Source organism: Leptosomus discolor, chromosome 4 (assembly GCF_034619465.1).
Source record: "Leptosomus discolor isolate bLepDis1 chromosome 4, bLepDis1.hap2, whole genome shotgun sequence".
Classification (NCBI taxonomy): domain Eukaryota; kingdom Metazoa; phylum Chordata; class Aves; order Leptosomiformes; family Leptosomidae; genus Leptosomus; species Leptosomus discolor.
This window is the reverse complement of record NC_141394.1, coordinates 28,016,684-28,038,721: the sequence shown is the minus strand read 5'-3', so window position 1 is coordinate 28,038,721 and position 22,038 is coordinate 28,016,684. Positions and strand designations below refer to the sequence as shown.

Below are 22,038 nucleotides of genomic sequence, written 5' to 3'. Positions count from 1 at the left end.
CCTCTAATGTACAGGAGAGAGAGTCCTCTGACTCTTTACACAGAGACACACACAAAAAAACCCCATGCTTAAAGGGCAGTTACCACTAAGCAGAAAAGAAACAGGTAAGAAAGCTTGCTTTAAATAGTCACAAATTAACCCACAGATTTGCTTTAGATGTCCTTCTAACCCCATTATTATTACTTTTTTCAGGAACATTCTCACATATTTTACTAACAAACATCAACAGAAAGAAATAATTTCAAAGATGCATTACAACTTCATGGCTTAGCATTTAAGTCCATACATGTTTCTGCAAGACTGTCACAGGCACTTGTCTGCATTTCAGCTCTTCACAAGTCCCATTTAACCAATACTATTAAAATCCTGAATTTCTTGGGAAGAACTATTCCCAAACATAAACAAAACTTTGATGAAACTGAGAAAGAAAAAAAAAAGCACCTGTGTGTGTGTGAAATCACACTTTTTACTTATCCTGCAGAGCAATAGGTAGATTGATGGCATTTCATTCAAAATTAAGTTCTTATTTTCAAACTAGAAAAGTAGTTACCCACCCCTTTTTAAAAGTGACACATTCATTCCCTAACTTACCTGAATAGAAATAAGCCAAATACACAGGCTTTGGCGAATAAAATTAAGTAATTTTACGGTTTCCCAGTTGTGGGTCAAAGCAACATACAAAGCAACCAAACATGAATTTAACCTGAAAACAAGGCAAGCCTGCAGAAAAAAAGGCCCAATTATGCAAGTAGTGCCACAAACTTAAAGCAAACATTTATACTGCAAAACCAGAACATGTTCACATACAGAAACCCATTCAAAGTAGTAATATTCACCTGTAGAAGTACGAGCACCCCCTGACCGTGTTGTGAGTAAAGTGTTCCTGAGTCTTTTCGTTTCCAAAGTCCTCCAACGGGTCTGACCACAGGATGTCACACATAGGTCCATATGCAGGTGGTTCCTTGAATCGATCTAACTAAGAAAAATAGGAGACAAAGAAATACTAACTTCTTTCAACTATATTTCACAAAAAAACTGAAGCAAAGTTCCTACTTTCCATTTCATTGTTTGGCAAACAAGGACCCAAAGGAATCTGATTTTCAGCTTTGGGTTGCTCTCAGCTTTAAAGTAAAGGATTTTGAGTAACAGTAAAACACTCCTTGCTAACACTGACAAAGAGAAGACGGACAGATACAACCAAAAAATTAAAGAGATACATTGGATTCCCATTCTACGTGCATTTTTGTGTGCAATTTTTTTTTCCTTTTTCTATTATTTTTTGCAAGCATTTCAGTGAACTAGACAAAAGATGGTATTTATGTATTTCATGATTTTTCAAACATCATGGCACTCGATCTATGTGAGTGAGGCACCTCAGAACAAAATACAATAACTATTTCAAAGCATTTTGATTTAAATACATTTTCACAAAAAAAAAATTGTATATAAAGACCAAGACAACATCTCTGCATCACACAGAATCTTGCTATGACATTCTTGTTGCTCTCACAACCTTACCCCTAATTAAACAGCTAAAAACTCCTCTTTCTGCCTGACTATAGGTATTAAAAAATTCAAATTATATAGAATCATATTGCAAATAAGACAAGGAAAGCAAAATAGGGAAATATTAAAAATCAGTATTCCTCTGCAAGAACGCTTTAATATAAAAATAGCTCTTTTTTAGATGGATGTAATAACCAGACTTGCAGTCCAAAACATTCTCTATTCTGACCAGAAACACCAATTAATGATTTAGTAGCATACCTAACATACCTTTTTCCCTCCCCCCAAAAAAATTTCAGAGAAAGAAATGGTTTTATACATTTTCAACACTCATTTAAAAAGTTTTAATGAGATCTCTACAATTTTACCTTTGTGTCGACATCATGAAATATTCATAGCATACTTACACTTCTAATTATTTCAGCCCTCTACCAATTAATGCTTTTGTAACTATAATGAATTTAAATTAAATAATAAATCAAAAATATGTAAAACCAATTCCTGCTGATTGCCAAAGATGAATAAACCTGCGGGGGGGGGGGGGGGGGGGGGGGGGGAGTGAAGATGTTAATGACCTTAATCTAGAATCTGAGAGCTAAACAGCTTTACTCTGCCTTGTTGCAAAGCCAGCTAATTTTTAGTCAGAGAATATTTTTGCTTAATGAGACAGTGAACCTTTACCTCAGAAACAAAACTTTACATTCAGTAATTTTTAAAATCGTAGTTAGTATCTTAACCTAATTGCTTTTAATCCAAAACATGTAATTACTGGCTCAAGTTGTGGGGTTTTTTTAAACCATATTAATTTCTTAGTAGGCTACTAATTAACCTCAGAATATAATTAATCTTTTAGTAGCTTTAAAGCTCAGAAGTATATATACATGATTGCAAGTCTCAAACTACAAGCAAGAATATGAAAAACTTTGCTGCTGGAAACATTAAAAACAAATGGTATAAACAGAATCATAGAATGGTTTGGGTTGGAAGAAACCTCAACCACCATCTAGTTGCAAACCCCCTGCCATGGGTAGGGACACCTCCCACTAGACCAGGTTGCTCAAGGCTCCACCCAACCTGGCCTTGAACACTTCCACGGATGGAGCATCCACAACTTCCTTCGGCAACCTGTTCTGGTGTCTCACCACCCTCAATACCTCCTTTTAGAAATATTAACTGAGATCTGTTTTACAAAACATCTGAAAAAAATTAATCCTTCATAACATACAACTATGATGGATCACGTGAAGAAACTGTTTGACATTGTTCTCCAAACTTCCATGAAATTTATTAGGAAACTTCTCAGAACACAAGAGTATGACACAAGCATCCACTTACTAAACCTCGCTTAGATAATCTGCTAGGCACTCAAGTGCAGTACTATTAAAAATGTGGTAGGACCTATTGAGAATGAAGCTCCTGACTCTTCTTAAAATAATAATGTTGTTTTGACTATATTCACTGCAATCATACCATACTGTTTTATTATGTGTTTTAAGTATTGTGAGGTTTTTCTAGAGCTATTTTAATCTCTTCTCCAAGAAAGTGCAGAATCCCTAACAATGCACAAGGAATCATCAGATGGTGTGCTTACATTGTGCTAGTAGATAAAATAAATTAATGTTATATATTCATTCGCTCCTGAATACTTATATACCCAACATATTTATTTTTTTTAGAACACTAAGATGAAAAATCCTTTGTTTTACTGGATGCTGGTGAATTCCTCACCTCAAAATACGACTAATTGCAGCAATTAATCTTATGTTCTACTTAAAAAGACCTTTAGAAGGCGATAATGTCAACACGAATGTCAAAATGACATACAATCATCTTAAACAAATGAACGACAGTGAGAAAGGATTCAAGTTTTAATTGATGGCAATTAACTGTTCACTTATTAGACCTGAGCACTATTCAGACTTACTTTTCTGATGTCATCTAAGGTGTTGATCTCTGGAGACAAGCCACCGTGTACACACAAGAATTGTTGATTCATCAGAGCAGCCAAAGGAAGGCAGTCGAAGGCATCCATGCAGGCATCATATACACGTTCTGAATATTTGATTTTACCTTTTAAAGATTAAGATGGTATCAGAAAGTGCCGTCGACATTTAAGAAGAAAGAAGAAACTAGGATGCTGCTTAATATCTCAATCTTGCTCTCCCTGCTCTGTCTTGCACTGTACTGAAGCTTGCCTCATGCAAAAAATTCTTCAGGATTATTGTTATTCACTGCTGGAAAAATTCTTCAAATTCTGAGGTGAAATTAATAAAAGTTCTGTAAAGTTATGTTATTTTTTCTAAAAAAATGTAAATAAACAATTTAAAATGCCATTATAGTCTGCCATGAAATCCAAACAGCAAGGCTTAAAAAGTCCGCTGAATGGTTACCATCTACTGCATTATCACTCAATATACTCTCTGTGAAGTAATCAGAACTTTAGCCCAGTCCATTATAATTAATTGTCTACAGAAATGCCATTATGAAATGAACGAGGTGGTACAATGAAGCTGAAATGTTAATTTACCGATATGCATATTAAACTCAGTAAACCATGAAGCCGTTGAGCCAATTAACATTTCCCGTATCCCCAACGCTGAAAAGGGAACACAGACTTATGGCAATAGTTTCAGCTTACAGTGCCACAGAAAAAAAAAAAAGCTTCATTGTGCAAGTGAAGGTCTACACCTAATGAGCTTTTACATGTCACTGTATTCTTTCTTGCAACACATAAAGGAATTCCTATAAAAAAAGAGCATACCAAAAAGTTTAAGTCGACTTAGAGGGTAAATGTGAAAACGCTACATGTAAAGGAGAAAAAAAAAACCAACATAAAAATTTCCTAAATTTTTATTCTGCTGCAGATGAGACCTGGTGAGATGCCACCTCCTCCACGAGCGAGCAGGGACCTGTCGCAGAGGTGCCAGAGCTGGCGTGCCAGCAGGTTTTGGCTGCCAGGCTGCTGCATGGGGCAGCAAACTGTCAGCTGCTGCAAGCAGCTGAGCAGCGTGGGTTTACTGACAGCATCCAGGCCCAGATGGCCCCAGAGTAGCCCCGGGCTGCTTCCCAGGCCAGGTTGGCAAGCTGAAGTGTCCCCATACCTGTGGCACCAATTGACAACACCCCTGGGTTCATATGGGTGGTCAGTGCCCACCTGCTGCGGGGGGGGGGGGGGTCTAAGCCCCTCCTTTCTCCACCACTGAGACACCCCTCCAGCCCCTGCAATATGACTGCCCTCTCAGGGAACAGCGGTCACAATTTAAAATTAATGATAGCTAACATGAAAAGTACATTTAAAATTACTGGTAAACCAGTATGAAATACTCACAAAATAACAAACCAAATTGTTTAAAAGTTAAGAGAAGAAAGGTCAAGGCAGACTTACATTCTTGCTTAAATGTGAAATACTCTGTTAAATGTCTACATTCATGATTCCCACGAAGTAAAAACAGTGTTTTGGGGTAAAGGATTTTCAAGGCCCACAAGTACAGCACACACTGCAAATCAGAAACAAGAAAGAAAAATATAATTCGTAATTAATGACGTAATACCACCATGTATGTTCCCCTCCACTAAAAAAACTAGCAGAACAAGTATTCTGTGTAAAACATTTATTTTCAAGGGGTTAACTTCACTCTTCATACAATACATGCAAATATTCCTCTGCACTTCAACCTGGACTGGCTGAAACTGTATCAGTATATTCTGATAAAGTTTTACACTTTGGTAAGTGGTATCTCCCTGTTCAGCCATGCATCGCCTTCAGTGGCCCCAGCTATCAAGAAGTAATTGCAACTCTAAAACGAAGTGTGCGCTCTCCACCTGGCAGGTTAGGCAGAAACCCGCCCTGGAAGCAATTTCACCGGAAGATCCGCATTTCCTGCCTTAAGGAAAAGTTGTCCTAGAACAATTTAACTCACACTTCAGGAAATATCTCAGCTTCCAGTATTATGCAGTTCTTACGTGAACACTTGTTCATTTTTCACTTAACATTGTTCTGTACAAACAACCAAGAAAAAAAATCCACAAAACTCTTGCATTAAATGAAGTTACTACAAAGTTTCTATAAAGCCTTTTATCTTTCCAGAAGATTTCTATTTGAGATGACATTTCCTCTAGACATGTTTTTAAAGATAAAAACCAAGACTTGTAGAGGCTAATCTCTGCTCAGACCTCTTGAAACTATCCAATTAAAATAGCTGTTTTGAAAAAAAATCTGACATGGCAACAATGCCAAAGCATTAGGAAACCCTTGACGATGCAAAATGGAACATTTATCCTTTGTGCAGGATGACCCTGCCAGGTACCTGGCTGACAAACTCACAGCTCCAAGGAAGCTGATGGAAGTAAAGACCCGTTCATCCCATGAAATGGGTCTCCTGTCTGCAAGGACGCTATATAGACCACAGTGGCCTCTCAAAAAACATGAGCTAGAAAACTGTCTGAAGAACTTCTCCTCCAGCCCTTCTTTTCTTAAATATCCATGAACTGCAGAACTGTTGCACGAGAAACAAAAGGTGTCAAAAAATCCCCACTTTCATTTGCAACTACCTCCTAGTGCTCCCCTTCATTCTGTTGAGAAAAACTGTTTACTTTATTTACCTTAATAATCAATACATTGGAAATTCAGAACATACTCCTAACCACAGTTTCTGCTTAGAGCAAAGTCAGCATTTTTGTCAATGTAATGCCTCTAAATTTGTACAGTGTAAATTCCCTTCTACAACTCAGAATGTCTTGATAAACATTATGTTAATCATGTCTCAACATTTTGATTATTTTCATGTTTGTGCTAAATCTCACACAATCCATAGATAACTGAAGAGCAGCAGGAGTTTTATAATACTACTCTTTGTCCTGGATTTATTACACGTAAACATCTGGATGCTCTGCCTGCACTCCAGAATTTCTGTTCTACTCGCAAGGTCTACGGCCAGGTAAAAAAAGCAGAAAAAAGAGCAGGCAACATCCTCCAGGACCTGCAAAATTAACTCTCCCCCTTGGAAGCACGTGGAAGACCTCCCAGCTCACGCCACCTCTTACACCTCCCAGGCACTCTTACCACTGCAGGAAGTAAGAAGAGACATCAGAGTGCCATGCAGATTACACTGACATAATCCATTGTGAAATTATGGTATTAGGCCACAGGAATCATCTGCTGTGGCCCAAAATAACCACAAAGGGGTGCATGGGGAAAGTTTGCTGGAGTTTGCACAGAAAGACAAAACTTGGGTTTGAGGATTTCATTTCAATGGGGAAGGAAGCTTCTCCACATCACCAGCACAATTCTCCATCTCTTTGATGATGAAAACTTCTTCATTCCTCCAAGAATTCACAGAACCTTCAATTTCTTTGAACTCACTGGCTAATGCAAAAATGTGATGTAAATGTTGTGAGACAAGAAGTTTAAAGTGACACTTCCATCCATGCAAGAAAAGTTCCAGCTTTTAAAGTTGTATCTAAGTTGCCTTTGAGCTTCTAATCCTGCCAAACCACTTTGTAATTTAGAAAAGCACAATGATTAGTGCTTTATTAAAAAGAAAAAGACTAAAAAAAGAAAAAAAAAAAGAGTGGTTTACGTTTCTCTTATAACTAAGTTTTTCATTTTCATAAAGCTGTGGCAAGATTGAAATGAGCAGTAGGTACTTAAAAAGTCATCCAGGTTTGGGAAGCAGGGAAAATAAGGAAAGCCGGAAGCTTTATCTTTTTGGCATTTGGTATTTGCTTATGGGTAGATCTCTTTACATTTGCTTATCATAGATCTATATTTTCTTTTTTCTATGCTTCCTTTGAAGCACTGATGAGAACCAGACTGAGAAGATAAGAGAATCAATGTCATCCAGAAATTTCTGTGTTTCCCTGCCACTATTCAAGTAATGTAAGCCCACCGTTCACGTTTTGTGTTGTTTTCAGTGGTACTATATCGAAAGCTTATTTTGTTTAGAAAATTCCCTTAATTTTCTCCCTTTTCTGTTCAGTAGTCCAGCGATATAATGCCGTAATAGTACACAAGAATCAATTAGTAGATTTTCTTTTTCCTCTGCAAACTAAACAGCAAATATGAGGGTGACAAATTTTCATGGCTTTTTGACTTACAGTCGTTTATATACAAAGAACTTTGTCCAAACAACATACTATGAGCAAACCTTCTGTTTTCATTTTTTTCTAACTCTGCTTTGCATATCATAAGTCAAAAGATTTATGATAATTTACCCTTGTTGAAAATCTGAGCTTACAATCTTCAGGCAATACTGCTTCCTAATAGCAAAATTTTACAATCTTTATTTTTTTTCCCCTCTAACTTTTTCATCAAGAATATACTACACATCAACTCTGCTGTAATTCTATGTAAAACGTACAGCAGCAACCTTGCAATCTGGACATCTCTAAGGTATTTTTGGCCTGTCTCATTTCATAATATGAAAAAAAAAAAAAAAAAGGTTACATCTCCTAAATGCCAGCCCTCAAACTGCACCCCTGCTTACTTGCTTAGTGTCTTTCAGCTGTTGAACTAGCGGGTATGTTAAGTTTATAACAAAGAGGTAATCTGCCCACGTCCCAGCTCCTATAGTCAAGCTGTTTTCCTGCTGAGGCTCTGGCAGCCTCAGCATCAGGAAAGAAAAGGTCTGTGCAATTAAGCGCTGCGTAAGCCAAAGGAACATATTTTCAAAACAGACTTGGGATTTAACTCCATTGTTGCATGCTGAATTTGAGCCTTTGCACAATTCAACATCTCAGCACCTCCTGAAAAGGAAAACCAAAAGCTCCAGACCTCTTGTACCCATCTCAAGTTATGTGCTCAAAACAGGGAAGTTTGAAAAATCATTACCATTGCCACTAGATTGCAACCACGGCAACATCCAGAACGCCACGCGCTCGCTCCTGGGTGCTCTTGCACTGATCGTGCCAGGAAGAAAGAGATGCAGCTCACTCTGCTAGCTCTGTGGCTTTGTATGGGTAGCAAAAGACGAATTCTCCCTCCAAATGACTGATAGCATTGAGCGCTCCCCCAGCAGATGAAATTAAGTGTGAATAAATGCAAGGTAATTCATACTTGAAAGGATAATTGGAGCCACACATTGCTAAGGTCTCTACTGATGCTCTGTGAACCGTTGAACAGTGTACTGGCATAACTCCTTCACTCTGTAACTAACACACACCTCACCTAAATATAAAAATCGCATTACTTTAACTGCACTGAAATAATTATACCATCATAGTACCTAGTACAGGTATAGCTTTCTAAAATGGAATAACTATCCCAATGGAAATCATGTACCTTTTTACACAGGCAACTGTGTTCACAATACCAGTATGACTATTTATTAGGGCTTTATTTCAGACAAATAAAGATACACTGCATCTGTAACAAAAATCTCACAAGCAATTGCCATTTCTTAACTACCATCCCTTGAGCACAGGGAAAGCAAACTCTGAAAATAAAGAAAAAACTGTATTGTCCTCACTACAATTTCATTCTTTTTCCCCCTAACTTTCAGGATATAAAAGATGGTCTCTTAGGGCCCTGCTGCAGAACAGGGACAACCAGGTAGTACCGCTTGCATCAACCCGATCTTCAGTGACAACTTACAGTCTTTGCCACAATTTTTCTGCCATTGCACTTGGTTTCTAAAACCACTGCTCAGGTACATACAGGTTGTACGTTTAGAAAACTTAAAAGGCTACTGCTGTGGAAACAAACTTCTTGGGCAGTAACAGCGAATCCATTCCCCATGATCAGGGTCTCAGCTGTTTCTAAAATGTTGTTCAAGAATCTCATTCTGATCATTCAACGTTTACTTATTTTTTGTTTAAAAACCTGGTGAATATTCCTAAGCTGCTTTGGGATCTTGTTTTGACACCTGTGTGGTACTTCAGCACCTCTAGGCTTCAATTATTGCAGGACTCTCTTCTAGCTAGTATTTCAGATGATTTTATTGAAAGTGATCACCTGCAAAACATTGCTGCTTGCTTTATACCTTCTAGCATTCAGACCACATTGCTCCCATTTCAGCTCTTGGAAGGACCTTAAAATATCCAAAAAAAGGACCTCTTTTTCAACCAGAAAGTGACTTGAAAATTCTTTTTCTTAAATGTTCCTCTAATTCTTATAGCTAGCACTTTCTAAACAGGTATCCAAGTGCTGGCTCCTATCTCTCCTCATTGGACCTTGTGTCTTGGCCCCAACTGTTTTCTGTGGAGACAGGTCCCACAGAGAGATAGAAGCAGAGCGACCTCCAGGGCACCATCCCATGTTCTCTCCCTGAAGCCAAAAGGGGTTCTTGGCGTGTTGGGGACTCACTCTGGGAAAAGCTGGCACAGGACCAGGCAAGCTGCGAGAGCGGCCCTGACACAAACAGATGTTCCAATCTGGGAATCTAATATATACAAAAATAATATGAATTTGTTGAATTACTGAATATTCATGGCTCTGAGGAACACTGCCCAGCAATAATGAGATCTCACAAGATGCAAATTCTTGCTACAGAGAAACATATTTGCCTCAGTTACACAGAAGAAAAGGCCAAGGAAATTCAGGATAATTAAGTTACTGGGATTTTCTTTGCTCTGAGAGAAGTGAAAAAACCAATTGACTTCATCAGTAAACTATTCCTGACCTGCCAAAACTATTTTAAATCAAGCTGTTTATTGGGAAACATTAACACACTAGAGCAATGAAGCAAACCGAAAGGTGTTCTTCCAATAAAGTCCTAGAAAGTGCACAGAGACTTGAGAGATGACAAACACAGAGCTTCACCAGCATTCACTTCACATAGTTTACTAACACAAAGTTATATGTAATTCTTTTCTTGGGAGAGACTAGTTAATAATTTCGAACAGTTCACTGAGTTCAGAAGCATCTCAAACTCCAGATGCTTTTTTAATTGATGTAAGGTCTGATGATCAAATTCCAGACTCACTCCAACCACCTCACTTTGTTCTTGCCAGAAATACCACAAAAACAGTTTCCCCTTCTGGAATTTCAGTCTTTGCATTTGTGAAATGAAGATGTACAATGTTTTGAACCTTAAAACACAACTCTGGTTTTGTTAATTTTGAACATTGGTTTAATTCTTCATATCTTAACTACCTGTTCTCTCAAAAATGATCAGTATGTACCTTATGATATTGAATTGACATTTAAGCCTGTATACTTTCATGTGGGATTGAACAGGAAAGTAATTCCAACAGTTCATTTACATAATATTATTAATGCATTATAGTCAGTATTTACTCTGATCGTAATTTTTCCAAGACTGTGATGAAAAGCAGTCTGTATGTATACTCCCCCTACACCACATGGCATTTCTGCCTGCCTTTCAAAAGAGAGTTTTCAGACTCAGGCAGAGAGAGATTAGTTATTCTTCCTTACAGCCAATTCCTGCAGAACCACTTATGCTCCAACTATTCTTTGGTTTTAAAAATAGCCCTCTGTTTTGATCATTTGGTTTTCTTTTCTCCATGACCATAAAATTTGTTTGAAAGCAAGAACTGAGGGGTTTCTAATATAGAGTCAAAACCCTGGAACAGTGCACAAGCACAACAGGGAAATGTTATCAGTTATGAGCCAAGGAAACAAGTGCGCCACATCAGATATTGCAACTTGCAGAAATTCGTTATTCTAAGTGAAGAAACGCTCAGCCTCCGCCAAAAGATCAAACAGAAAAAGTGCAGCTCAGGATAAAGATTAGGTCTGTGACGAGAAACATCATCTCATCCTACCTATAATTTTGACATTTTTTGGTTTACCTGTTGTAATTCCTTTATTAGTCTCTCATCCTGCGACATCTTGCTTAGAAGTGAGTTTAAAGACACAAAACACTCCTCCTTCAAACAGTGGAGTGAACTCTGGTAAAAACCGAGCACATACATGAAGCATTGAGCCCCTAGATCAAGAGCTCTGTGGGGCAAGGACTGCCATTTCTGCTGAGTGCCTTATACAAATACTTTCCTCTTTTTCCTTCTGCATTACCAAATGCCTTCCACCTACTTTATGCAATTTCTTCCTCTGTTCTTAATGATAATAGCTTACATTATATAGTACCTTTCATCCAGAAGAATCTCAAATGCTTTGCAGCCCACAGACAAGGATTATCTCGCCCACTACCAGAAATCAGCTACGTCTAGGCTCAATGGTGTCACTATTACACTAGATATCGCACAGCAATCAAAGGGATTTTTTTTTTTTAAAGCTTATGTTACTTATGATTAGTACCTTGGACCAGCTACTTAATTCTTCTGGAAAGACCCCAGAACTGCAATAGTCTCATGTCTACATAGTAAAAAGGGGAGCCAACAGATCGATGGGATAAAAATCATGGTGTGACTGACATGGTAGAAACATGCGTTGAGATCGGGCTAGAACTGTTTACCACCATGAATTCTCCAGCACGAAGTACTGGCAACAGCTGGTGCCTGCTACACGTGCTCAGAGCCTCTTCTCCACCAAAAGCATCCCCCTCCCGCCCCAACATGCCAAGTTGCATTCTTCACCATTTCCCTTTCCTTGTCACTACTTATTGTGCTGAGTTCATGCCTGAATGCACAGCTCTACATCCAAATACACTTACGAAACAGAAACCTGCCTTTCCTTTCAAAGGCATTCGTTAATCAAGGTGACGGGGGGGAGAATCAGTAAAGTAGTAATACTAGAACCTTACATACAAAAAGGAGTAATATAAGTGACAGCTCAGATATTTCTGTTTCCAACGAAGAAGCAGAGTTCCAGAACGGAAAAACTAAGTTCAGGATATAATTTGCTAAATATGTATGTGCAGGTTGCTAAATGAGTAATTTTAACGGGCTCATTCCCCACCCATAAGCTGTTATGTTTTGTATTATATGGCTTGCTATTGCCTTTAATCAGTAATAGCCCTGGAGTAGATTTTGGCAAACATTCAGACAATCACTTGAAAGCTAAAGCAAATCCACTTGTTCTATTTCTTATATTAAAAACATATATAGAAATGAAGACAAAACTCTCCTCCTTTCAGATACCACTTGGCTCGGTCAAAGTCTACAGGAGACATGAACCAGGCTATCGCAACTGAAAAACAGTAGTTTAAGATTGAGCTGCATAACAGTTTAAGCCTGCAAGGCCACTCCTCACGCTCCCAACCCTCCCCAAGCCATCCCAGCATGGTAATCCACACAGTGCTGATTTAGCTCACAGCTTGTCATGGATCAGAGAAGGGAGGAAACAGGCACATGTGGCTCAAAAAAATCATGATCAAAGTGCTGACTTCAGTATGAGGCTAAATCCTAACTATATTGATTTTTGGCAGGTGGGCAAAAGAACCTTGCAATTCTTAAGATTTCAGAGCATTTGCACTTGAAACAACATATTTGTAAAATGTGCCACCTCCCAATGATTCTAACATTTTAAATTAAGTTTTAAAGTCAACTAATAAAGCAAAAGTAGTTTTACAGAATTTTATTTTAAAGAAACTCCTCTTCATAGTATAAATAGAAAACTTGCAAGATGATCCATTTTACAAACACACTATAAACTCAGCTGTTTAGAATTACACATTTTTTATCAATATGGCAACAGTGTACTAAGATGTGGTATGTAGAATGAAACAGCAGTATACGTGTCTCGCATGCTGCCAACTTACCTAGTCACAGGCACACAGCCATGTATCATAGGACCTAAGAGCTTCTAACAGATAATGGGTATTCTCCCTTGACTCAGTGGGGGTTAAAGACTGAACATTTCAGAAAAAGAAGTCAAGCTGTAGTTCAAAAGCTGTGCAAGGGTTCCCGACTGACCGTTCAGTGACTAGATCAACTATAACCTGGATGAACAAATCCAGATTAGGTTTTATTTGATAAGTGTGCACCTAATCTGTCATTTTACATAACCAAGCAGCAACACAGAACAGAAGAAAAAAAATCCAGTTTGTTTTATGAGCACTGGAACAAGGGATTTATGCTTGGTACTTGAACTGCTTCTAGTCAAAGGTAGGCAGGTTGGACAGGAAACCATTTCCTTCTCTAGCCAGCTAAAGATGTTGCTGTTTGACTACAACCTCATACAAGAATCTGCACCAGGTCTTCAGCACCTTCAACAAGGCACACGTGCATAACTTTTCTGTGGATTCAAGTGCTGCATCAACAGCCAGAGATCATGCACTCCTGCATGCCATATCTAAACAGAACTCGTTCATTCTCTCCAGCACAGCATGTTACCTGCTGGCATTTTGCCCTATTTACCCCCTGTCTTGTCCTTCTACTTTCATAAAATTTCACATCCAGGATACTCAAATCACAAAAAAAACTAAAAGGTAAACTAAACTATGAGTTGTTCATTCATTTTTTTCCTGTTATGTCTCTTTTCTAATAGCTCATGTCTATTCATCCTATTAAGTTTGCACAAGCTACAGAGCAGACTGCCTTCTGTGCTATGTTTGGATGGCCACTCTTTAGCACCAAGATCTGTTCTTCATCACCTTTCCAGCACAGATATAGTGGGATTTGGCTTGATACCAAGCAACCTTTATGAAAACACCACCAGCAACATTAATGTGGACTTCTTTTGCTTACAAGTGGTATCTACAAAAAGGTTCAGTATTCCTGAACCGGTTGAATTATGATGCTAAATACACACACAAAAGGCTGCAAGCAGTTTCGCAGCCAAAAGCAGAAATAAGAAACTTACTTCAATGCTGAAGTACCCTCTGTCCACATAGTCCCCCAGGAAGAGATAGCGCGTGTTGGCAGGAGAACCTCCCACTTCAAACAGTTTCATCAAGTCAAAGAACTGACCATGGATGTCTCCACAAACTAGAAGAGAAAAAAAGCAATATTCAGATTCACCATACAAAGTTCATCTCAGGCACATGCGTTCTGAAGTCACTGTCTTATAAAAAAACGTGTTATGACAATTTTGTGCATCATCCTCTAGTTAAGCAACCAGTGAGAGCTTGCAGCTGCTCAGTTGAAGCTGTTTTTCTATGACATACATTCATAATATTTGTGTGCAAAGGGCTACCAATTAAAGGAAAGCCATCATGCAAATTTGACCTGAAAATAGTTATTTTCATAGGTACCTGTCCATTCCTTCTACTGCCCAGTAGAGCACACAACACTGACAATAGTTCTAAGACAAACCAAAGTCATCCTGAAAAAGAGAACATGTTCAAGCAAGGCTACTCTTTCTTTTGACACCACTCTTCTGTTTCTCCTAGTGTTAACCCCAGGCAGACATCAATATGCTTCCTGTAAAACGCAAAGCGTGCCTATCTTGTCTATACCACTGGTTAAACTGACAAATTTCTGATTCTGGTTTCTGTATAGAAAGATGGCCTGCTTGCTTTCCAAAAGCATGTCTTACACGAGAGGACACTGATTTTTTCATGCTTTAACCTCTACCACTTCATTTAACCTCGTATAATTATGATTTGTTTCACTTCATTGCAATGAAGTCAAGCTAACAAGCGGCTTCTCTAGAAAGAGCAGCACCCAGTAAACATGACAGACAGAGCACAAGTGATCTGCAGCCGGGACTAAGCAGAGATGCCTCTTTTTGTGCCTCAGAATCAAGAGATCAGCTCAGCTATCTTGTGAGATTGCAAACTCTGTGGTAGGTGATTTTAAGCACCTGCAGGAAGGAAGGCAATGCTCTTGGAGGCCCCCGTGGAAGTTTAACTAACAGTGCTGTGCCAAAACCTGCTTCCTTTTATCTTGCTTTGTTTCCTCTACCTAACGGAGGGGGAGAACCCCCCCAGTTTAGAGCCAAGTCCAGACCTCTCCTGGCAACGATCTTTAATAAAGAAAATGTTAACAGCCTTGACTCTTACTGAGGTCGGTTTAGACTGGTTCTCCCTTCAATGACTAGAAAAAAAAAATCCACTTTGCAAACTGGAAAGGTGATTATGAAGAAAATGAATAAACCAAGGGTCCAAGATAGACCTTATCTTGCAACAGCAGCCCAGCAGATGCTCTCTCTGATGTAATGGTTCAAGCTTTTGTATTCTAGCAGTGCTCTCATTTGAGCTTTTATCTGGAAGTTAGAACAAGACCTCTGTATCATCACAGATAAACAAACGTCACATTTATCGCATGCCATGGAGAAGCTGAAGTCAGGTCTCCACATAGATACAAAAGGATTATACAGAACAGCCATAACACCAAAACCACGCACTCAACAGTGCAAACAGTGTTCATACGTTAGTGTCTTTGACTCCAGTCCAGTGTTACATTATATTTTTTACTTGCATCACTTTCCTCTGAATGTTTATGTTAACAATACAATCAATATAATGTTGTCATTCCATCCAAAAACTAAAAACAAAAAAATCCCCATCCAAACCAAAAATCAACCAAACAACCCACCTCAGGTACAGAAAAAAAATCACTGATGTTCCAGTCACAGCTTTCATGAATATTTATGGAAAATTGGTGACAATTCATGAGTGCTGGCTAATTGAGCATTCTTCTGTGATAGTAACAGGGTATTTTCCCCATAAAATATCATATTGTACCCTCATCACCACTGTGTTACACTGTATGATCTCTTTTTCCTAGTTGATACTCACCCCATCAAGATTTTTAGATGATAACTTTCATGTTGAAAGCCATCAACAGTTACAATTTCTGTCTAAGAATAATATCTGCCATTAATTATGCAAAATAAATAATATTTAAATCCTCAAGTGGTATACCACCATCCCTCTTTCTCTTAAAAAAAAAAAGTACCCCAAAGGAAATTTTTTGATATAATTTTTATTTGAACTGCTTAATCTACCGGTCCAATACACACTGCTTGACTGTACTCCTTTGCATGGACACTGTGGGAAGATTAACAACACGTGTCGTGTATTGATGGCCAAGCAATCTGCTCTCCTAACTTCCAGCAGAAAAGCTTTTAGTTATATAACTGTACAGCTCCACCAATTATCGCCCGCCCCCATTTGCTCCAACTGCAAAAATCTGAAGTTGAACAAGATTGAAAGATTTTTTTAATGGATTTAACTTTTGCTTTTTCATTAAAGCACAAAGAAACATGTTTTTTTAATTACTTTTTTTTTTTTTTTTTTTTTTTTTTAACGTGGATGTGTGTGAACAGGTAAATACTGTGAGGCTATTACAAAGAAACCAAGAAGGCTGAAGAACCTTCTCTAAGTAGCTGTATGCCCATGAATTTGTCAAGTCAGAAAAGCAAGAGAGCAAACCAGTGAAGAGGACAGAAGTAACAAGTGCAGAGCCCTGCAACCGCATGACTTGCAAAACTCCGAAGTGCACTTAAGAACTGATACATGATAGATATTCCAGGCACTCTGCATGCAGCAGCCTACTCTTTTTATACTTGATAACAGATGCAGAAACATATCCAGGAAAAAACAAACACATAAAAAGACGGAAAGCTAAAAAGCCCTCAGACCCAGCCTTGCCAAGCAATTAAAGGAGTTCCAAAAGAGGAGCTTAAAATCAGCAGGAGGAAGAGAAAACACTCAAAAGTAAGAGTTAACATTTAATTTATTATGGCCAGATCCCAGAATTCCTACTGAAAGACCACAACGCTACATATGGTTAATCCAATTAGTATTTTGCCTGGAATAGCATGGAATAGTTTAAGGATCTTGTACTTTCCAGGTCTGTGTGTATAGACCTGAAGCATCCTTACAATATAAATCCTGCGTACTCACATTATGATGGATGGCCTTGTTTACAAATAAATTAAAGGGCAATTTTGTACTTACACAGTACTATGTGCCATGTGTAGTTCGAAATCAACTGCTCGTAAAGCTACACTTCTGCCAGCTTTCTTTTCCAACTTGTACAAATCTCAAAACTGGAAGATTTCCCAGGCAGCCAGATCAATGCTTTATCTTACACTAGGTGAGTGCAGAAGAGATCCAGCATTACACTTCCATTCATAGATACAGAAACATCCATCAGCCAATAACTCTACCATACTCTTCAGGTTGTGTCTTGCAGCTTCCCATCACTAGCAAAGACCCCTGCAGTGCTGTCCCACCAAAAGCCCACAGGAGAGGTTCCACATCCACTCCATGTTGCCTCTACAAAGCTCTTTTTAAAGTTCACTACCTTCCCCCTTCATTTTACCAAAAACAATTTTGAAAGCACACTAATTATTATATATTCATGTTTACTACTGTACAAGCATTACCATTGGACAAGTTCCTTTTAATTTTGCCAAAAATGTCATTTTTATACTTGTGCAGGACCTCTTTTTGTACTGGAGCACTTGCTATAGAACAACGCACTCAACAAGATAGGAACATTTTTTCCATCAAATAAGAAGAAAATAAAACCCAGCACAGTGAAGCCAGAAATTCAATTCTTAATGAAGATCTCCAGGATCAACAGACTTATGGATTTAAAGAATAACACAGTAAACATAAAACAGTTTGTATGTGTGTGTGATTAACATTAGAAGCAGCTGTGTTTGTACAAAACAAATGTATCAAAAGGAGAAATACTAGGTGACATGTCTTCTATTAGAAATCTACATATTTTAGTATACCACTGATATCCCAAAAGTGCCATCAAGTCATGGCCTTTTTACACTCATCAATTTATGATAACTAAATAATCTGGCAGCATACATTCTTTTCACAAAAAGACAGCATAATTTATCTGGTGCTTTTCAACTGTCTTTATATCCTTAAATTGCCAACTGGGCAACCACAGAATGATGTTTCCACTGACTTACCACTTCCATGGATCAAACTTGTGGCCCATGAATTTGTCTACCTGAGCCTGTTGACAGTGTCTACCTACCTAACCTCTCAGGGCAGCAAGCTCCGGAACTGCACTATGTGCTACATAAAGAAATTTTTTAAGCTGTTTTAAACTGATGATCTACTGAACTCACTGGCGCAATCAGGAGGTTTAAGAAGCACTTGATTTTTTGTGGATTCCTTAGAAATTTATCTCTGTTGACGAAGCTTTCAGCGAAGACACAGGCCCTTCCAAAAGATTCAAGTTCACAGGACTGCCCATGCAATTACTGAGAAATCATGTTTTTGAGCAGTTTTTCCTACTTGTTATGATGGGCACACCATCTTACACTAAAGCACCAGAACTCTCCAAACGTAACCGTCTATAAAATACTATTTTATTATAAAAATAGAAATTGAACATCGAGGGGAGAAGGGAGAAATTTTTTTTGGTTGGTTGGTTTTAGAAATTGTCATCCTAATACAAATTAAATTATGTTTCTGATGGCTTCACTGCGAGGATCTCTCTCTGATTTATGTCAAAGGAACAAGCAATATTGAAACAGGAAGCATTAAATTCAAATTTTACTAGCAGCGAAGGAAACCCAAAGCTTAGCAGCTTACTTATAGAAGACAAAGCAGGATGGCAGTGATTTAGATTACAATGATCATTGGCACAAACAAGTCGTCTGAAAATGCTCTTCATATACCTTCCTTCAGATAACATATTGCTCTTCGCTACATACAAACCCAGTCCAGAGACTGTTCTGTGTGGTTTCCCACTTCAGATGGATATCAAGAACAAAACGTATATTCATAGCACATTAAACACTATCAATTCAGAAATTCTCTACCTGCAACAGTTTGGATATGCTGCACTTATTTTCTCATTTATCATGTATATACTTAATTGGCGTAACATTACAGTCTGATAGTAAAATACCATTAGTATTTCAAGTGAATTTACATTCCATGAATCATAAGATTATATTCCCATCTTGAAAATGTCATCAGGGATTAGGAGCAGATATGCAACACTCCATCATCACCTTCAGAAGCAACATCCTCAAACTCATACATGTATGCCAATCAACAATAATGAAGCAAAGACACCTTTTAAAGAAGAAACTAACACTGTGTAGGGAATGTTATCCATCGCTTGACAACTTGTTCTTCACATTCACTGAGCTAGGACTGTCTTTGCACTGAGCTCCAAGAGACTGTGCTTCAGCAAAGCAGCATGCAATACTGCAAAACCTAAGGAGAAAAACACCCTATTGAGTTACACTGCAGGACACAGACTGTAAATTGCAAAAGTGTTTGCTTTGTGCAATGTTTAGGAAGTGTTCAGCTTCTTACCATTCCACTAGTTAGCACATGCTTCCAAGAGCTTACCGTTTTCCAAGGACAGCTGGTACTTACAAAGCCTTATTGACTAAGGGACAAGTGCATCATGTAATCCTGCACAGGTCTGAGCTGACTCGTGAATGTCCATTTGTCCAGGTCTACAGGATAAGATGGCAAAGAGGCTGCATACCCCAATGAGAAGTATGTTCCAGACATTTCTCCAGGGAAGTAGTCTGGAGCAATGAAAATTTACCAAAGGCTGAATGAAGCTGCCAAGTGAAGAAGGAGTACTTCCAAGCAACAGTGGACACACAAAGGCAAAGTAAAACGCACTAGATAAAATTCTTTAGCCGAGGAGTCAAAGACTGGGCTTCCTTAGCCAACCGGTAAATATGAGGGAAAACACCTGCAAGAGCTATATGCCTGAAATTCTCAGGTCCTTCAAGAAAAACTACTGCATTGCTCCTGAAGGGCCCAATGATTAACCAGAAGGCTTTCATTTTCCCCTAGATTTAAGAACAAGGTCACATGTATGAGTCACATGTCTTTGCTTACACAATCTTTGAGCTTGAATGAGCTTTGTTTCAAAGTGTTTGTGTTTCTGAGGAACATTATATATTGCCGCAGCAGCATGAAATGTTCGAAACGCCACAGTTTTGTTCCATTTTTATTTTTTTTTTAATTCGCTAATGATTGGGCGATTTTCTTCCTTGCTTTTTGGAGAACAAGGAGTAAGGAGAAGAACTAAATAAACGTTTTTATTTGAAGCTGCTTACTAAAGCACTACTCAAGACACAAACTCAGTGGTTAAGTTACATACATTGCTTTTATAGTCATGCAGTTCTGTTTCTGTTTATAAGTGAGATGTTTAAAGAACTTGCAGACTTCATTACGTAAATTAGTCAGAATCATTTAGACAGCTCACTAGGTAACTTATCATCCTAAGAAAACATCTACTAGACTCAATGGGTTTTCATATGAATGTTTGTTATACTAAGTGTATTGAACAACACAACTCTGTTATTTCCAAAAGAAGCATGATCTCATTCATATTCATATCTGGTTATCTAACATGACTATAATAGGCTTTCATCTATATTTTCCCTTCAATCACTGCATGCAAATTGATGAGTTTACACTAACAGAGAGCATTGGCATTAAAAAACCCCCTGCAATTACATATTTTCATAAAGAGGCCTGCTTCACCAAACCATTAGCCATACAGGTACAGCAAAGGAAATAGCAAATGGACCACCAACGCCACATTTGACAATGTTGTTTGGCTGCCAGCTTTCCTTCTTTGTACTGATAAAAAACTAAAATAAATGGAGTATCTTGGGAAAAGCTGTTTTCTGTGCAACACAGGAGGACACTATACTGTGTTCTGCTCTGCCAGGACTTGAAATGCTAGTGTCTGTAAGGATCAACCCACGCTCACTCCTTGTAATAGGAGCTAGTTTTCTCCCACCATCCCCTGAAGGCTAGAACAAATTAATGACACTTGATGTGAAGAGGTAGAGTGAAAATAAGTAGTAAAGGGAAAAAAAAAAAAAAAATCACATCAGAAAAGACCTTCAGGATAACAGTCATTAATATTCTCTGCTAAAGGAGTAAGCAAAAAATACCCTAAACCATGTGGCAGCAAGCCCTTCAAGATGTTAAGGCTACAAAAATATCTTTAGCACAAATTTTCAAAAATAGCTCCACAAGATTACTTTTTGTATCACAAAATTATTTGCAGTGTCTCAAAACAAAATAAAAACCATGTACATAAGCCTGGCCAGCAGAGAAGCCCCTTCATAAGAGAGACCTCCATTAGTTTTTTTCCTATACAATATTTTTACAGAGTCAGCAATTTGCCATTAGAAGTATTTTGTAGCCAGTCCATCACAATTTGATGTGATATTTTTTTTTGTTGATGTTTTAATTCAACTCCTAGGATCAGGTTGCCTTACAGTTAGTATCTCTCTCAGTAGTGCTAATCTCAACCCCAGTAAAGTTAAAACAAAGGCACTGGTATTACATGGATATAGCGATAGTTATACAAATCACAAAGAAGCCCTCGGTATTTACAAGAGCTTGATGGATAGTACCCTTGTTTGCTCTTCTTATTGTAGAATTTTAAAGCAGTATTACCCTAACAGACTGCAATCCAATTACCTTCCAAGCACAACAATTTAGAAGATTTTATGGGTAGCAGCATTAGCATGTCAAGATTTAGTATATGAATGCCTAGCATCTAAAAACCTAACCACAAAACCTGGATGTTCTTGTTGGCTTGTAATATATATTTTCCATTTTCACCTGAGGATAACATTTGTTGTCACAGTTGCCTCATTCTGTGCCATTGCAGACCTGCTTTATGCTCCAGCCCACCCCCACACGGTGTTTTATTAAGAATCAGAAGATGCCAAAAAGCATCCTCCTTCATTCAGCACAACAATTTGTCTTATCAGTGGAAAATAAAGATTTGCTTGACACAAACAAATGCTTTTGT

At 38.2% G+C, this 22,038-nt stretch overlaps 1 protein-coding gene across 2 annotated transcripts in view; it reads right to left on the bottom strand.

The window, feature by feature from the left end:
* Window positions 1-22,038, bottom strand: part of PPP3CA (protein phosphatase 3 catalytic subunit alpha) — a 194,966-nt gene that overhangs the window by 42,092 nt on the left and 130,836 nt on the right. For both annotated transcript variants that reach the window (XM_086464760.1, XM_086464759.1), the window contains exons 3-6: window positions 14,168-14,292; window positions 4,892-5,003; window positions 3,431-3,576; window positions 837-976 (exon numbers count right to left, since the gene is read on the bottom strand). In XM_086464760.1, coding sequence (XP_086320886.1) covers window positions 837-976; window positions 3,431-3,576; window positions 4,892-5,003; window positions 14,168-14,292 — 523 coding nt within the window. The remainder of the gene's footprint in view (window positions 1-836; window positions 977-3,430; window positions 3,577-4,891; window positions 5,004-14,167; window positions 14,293-22,038) is intronic.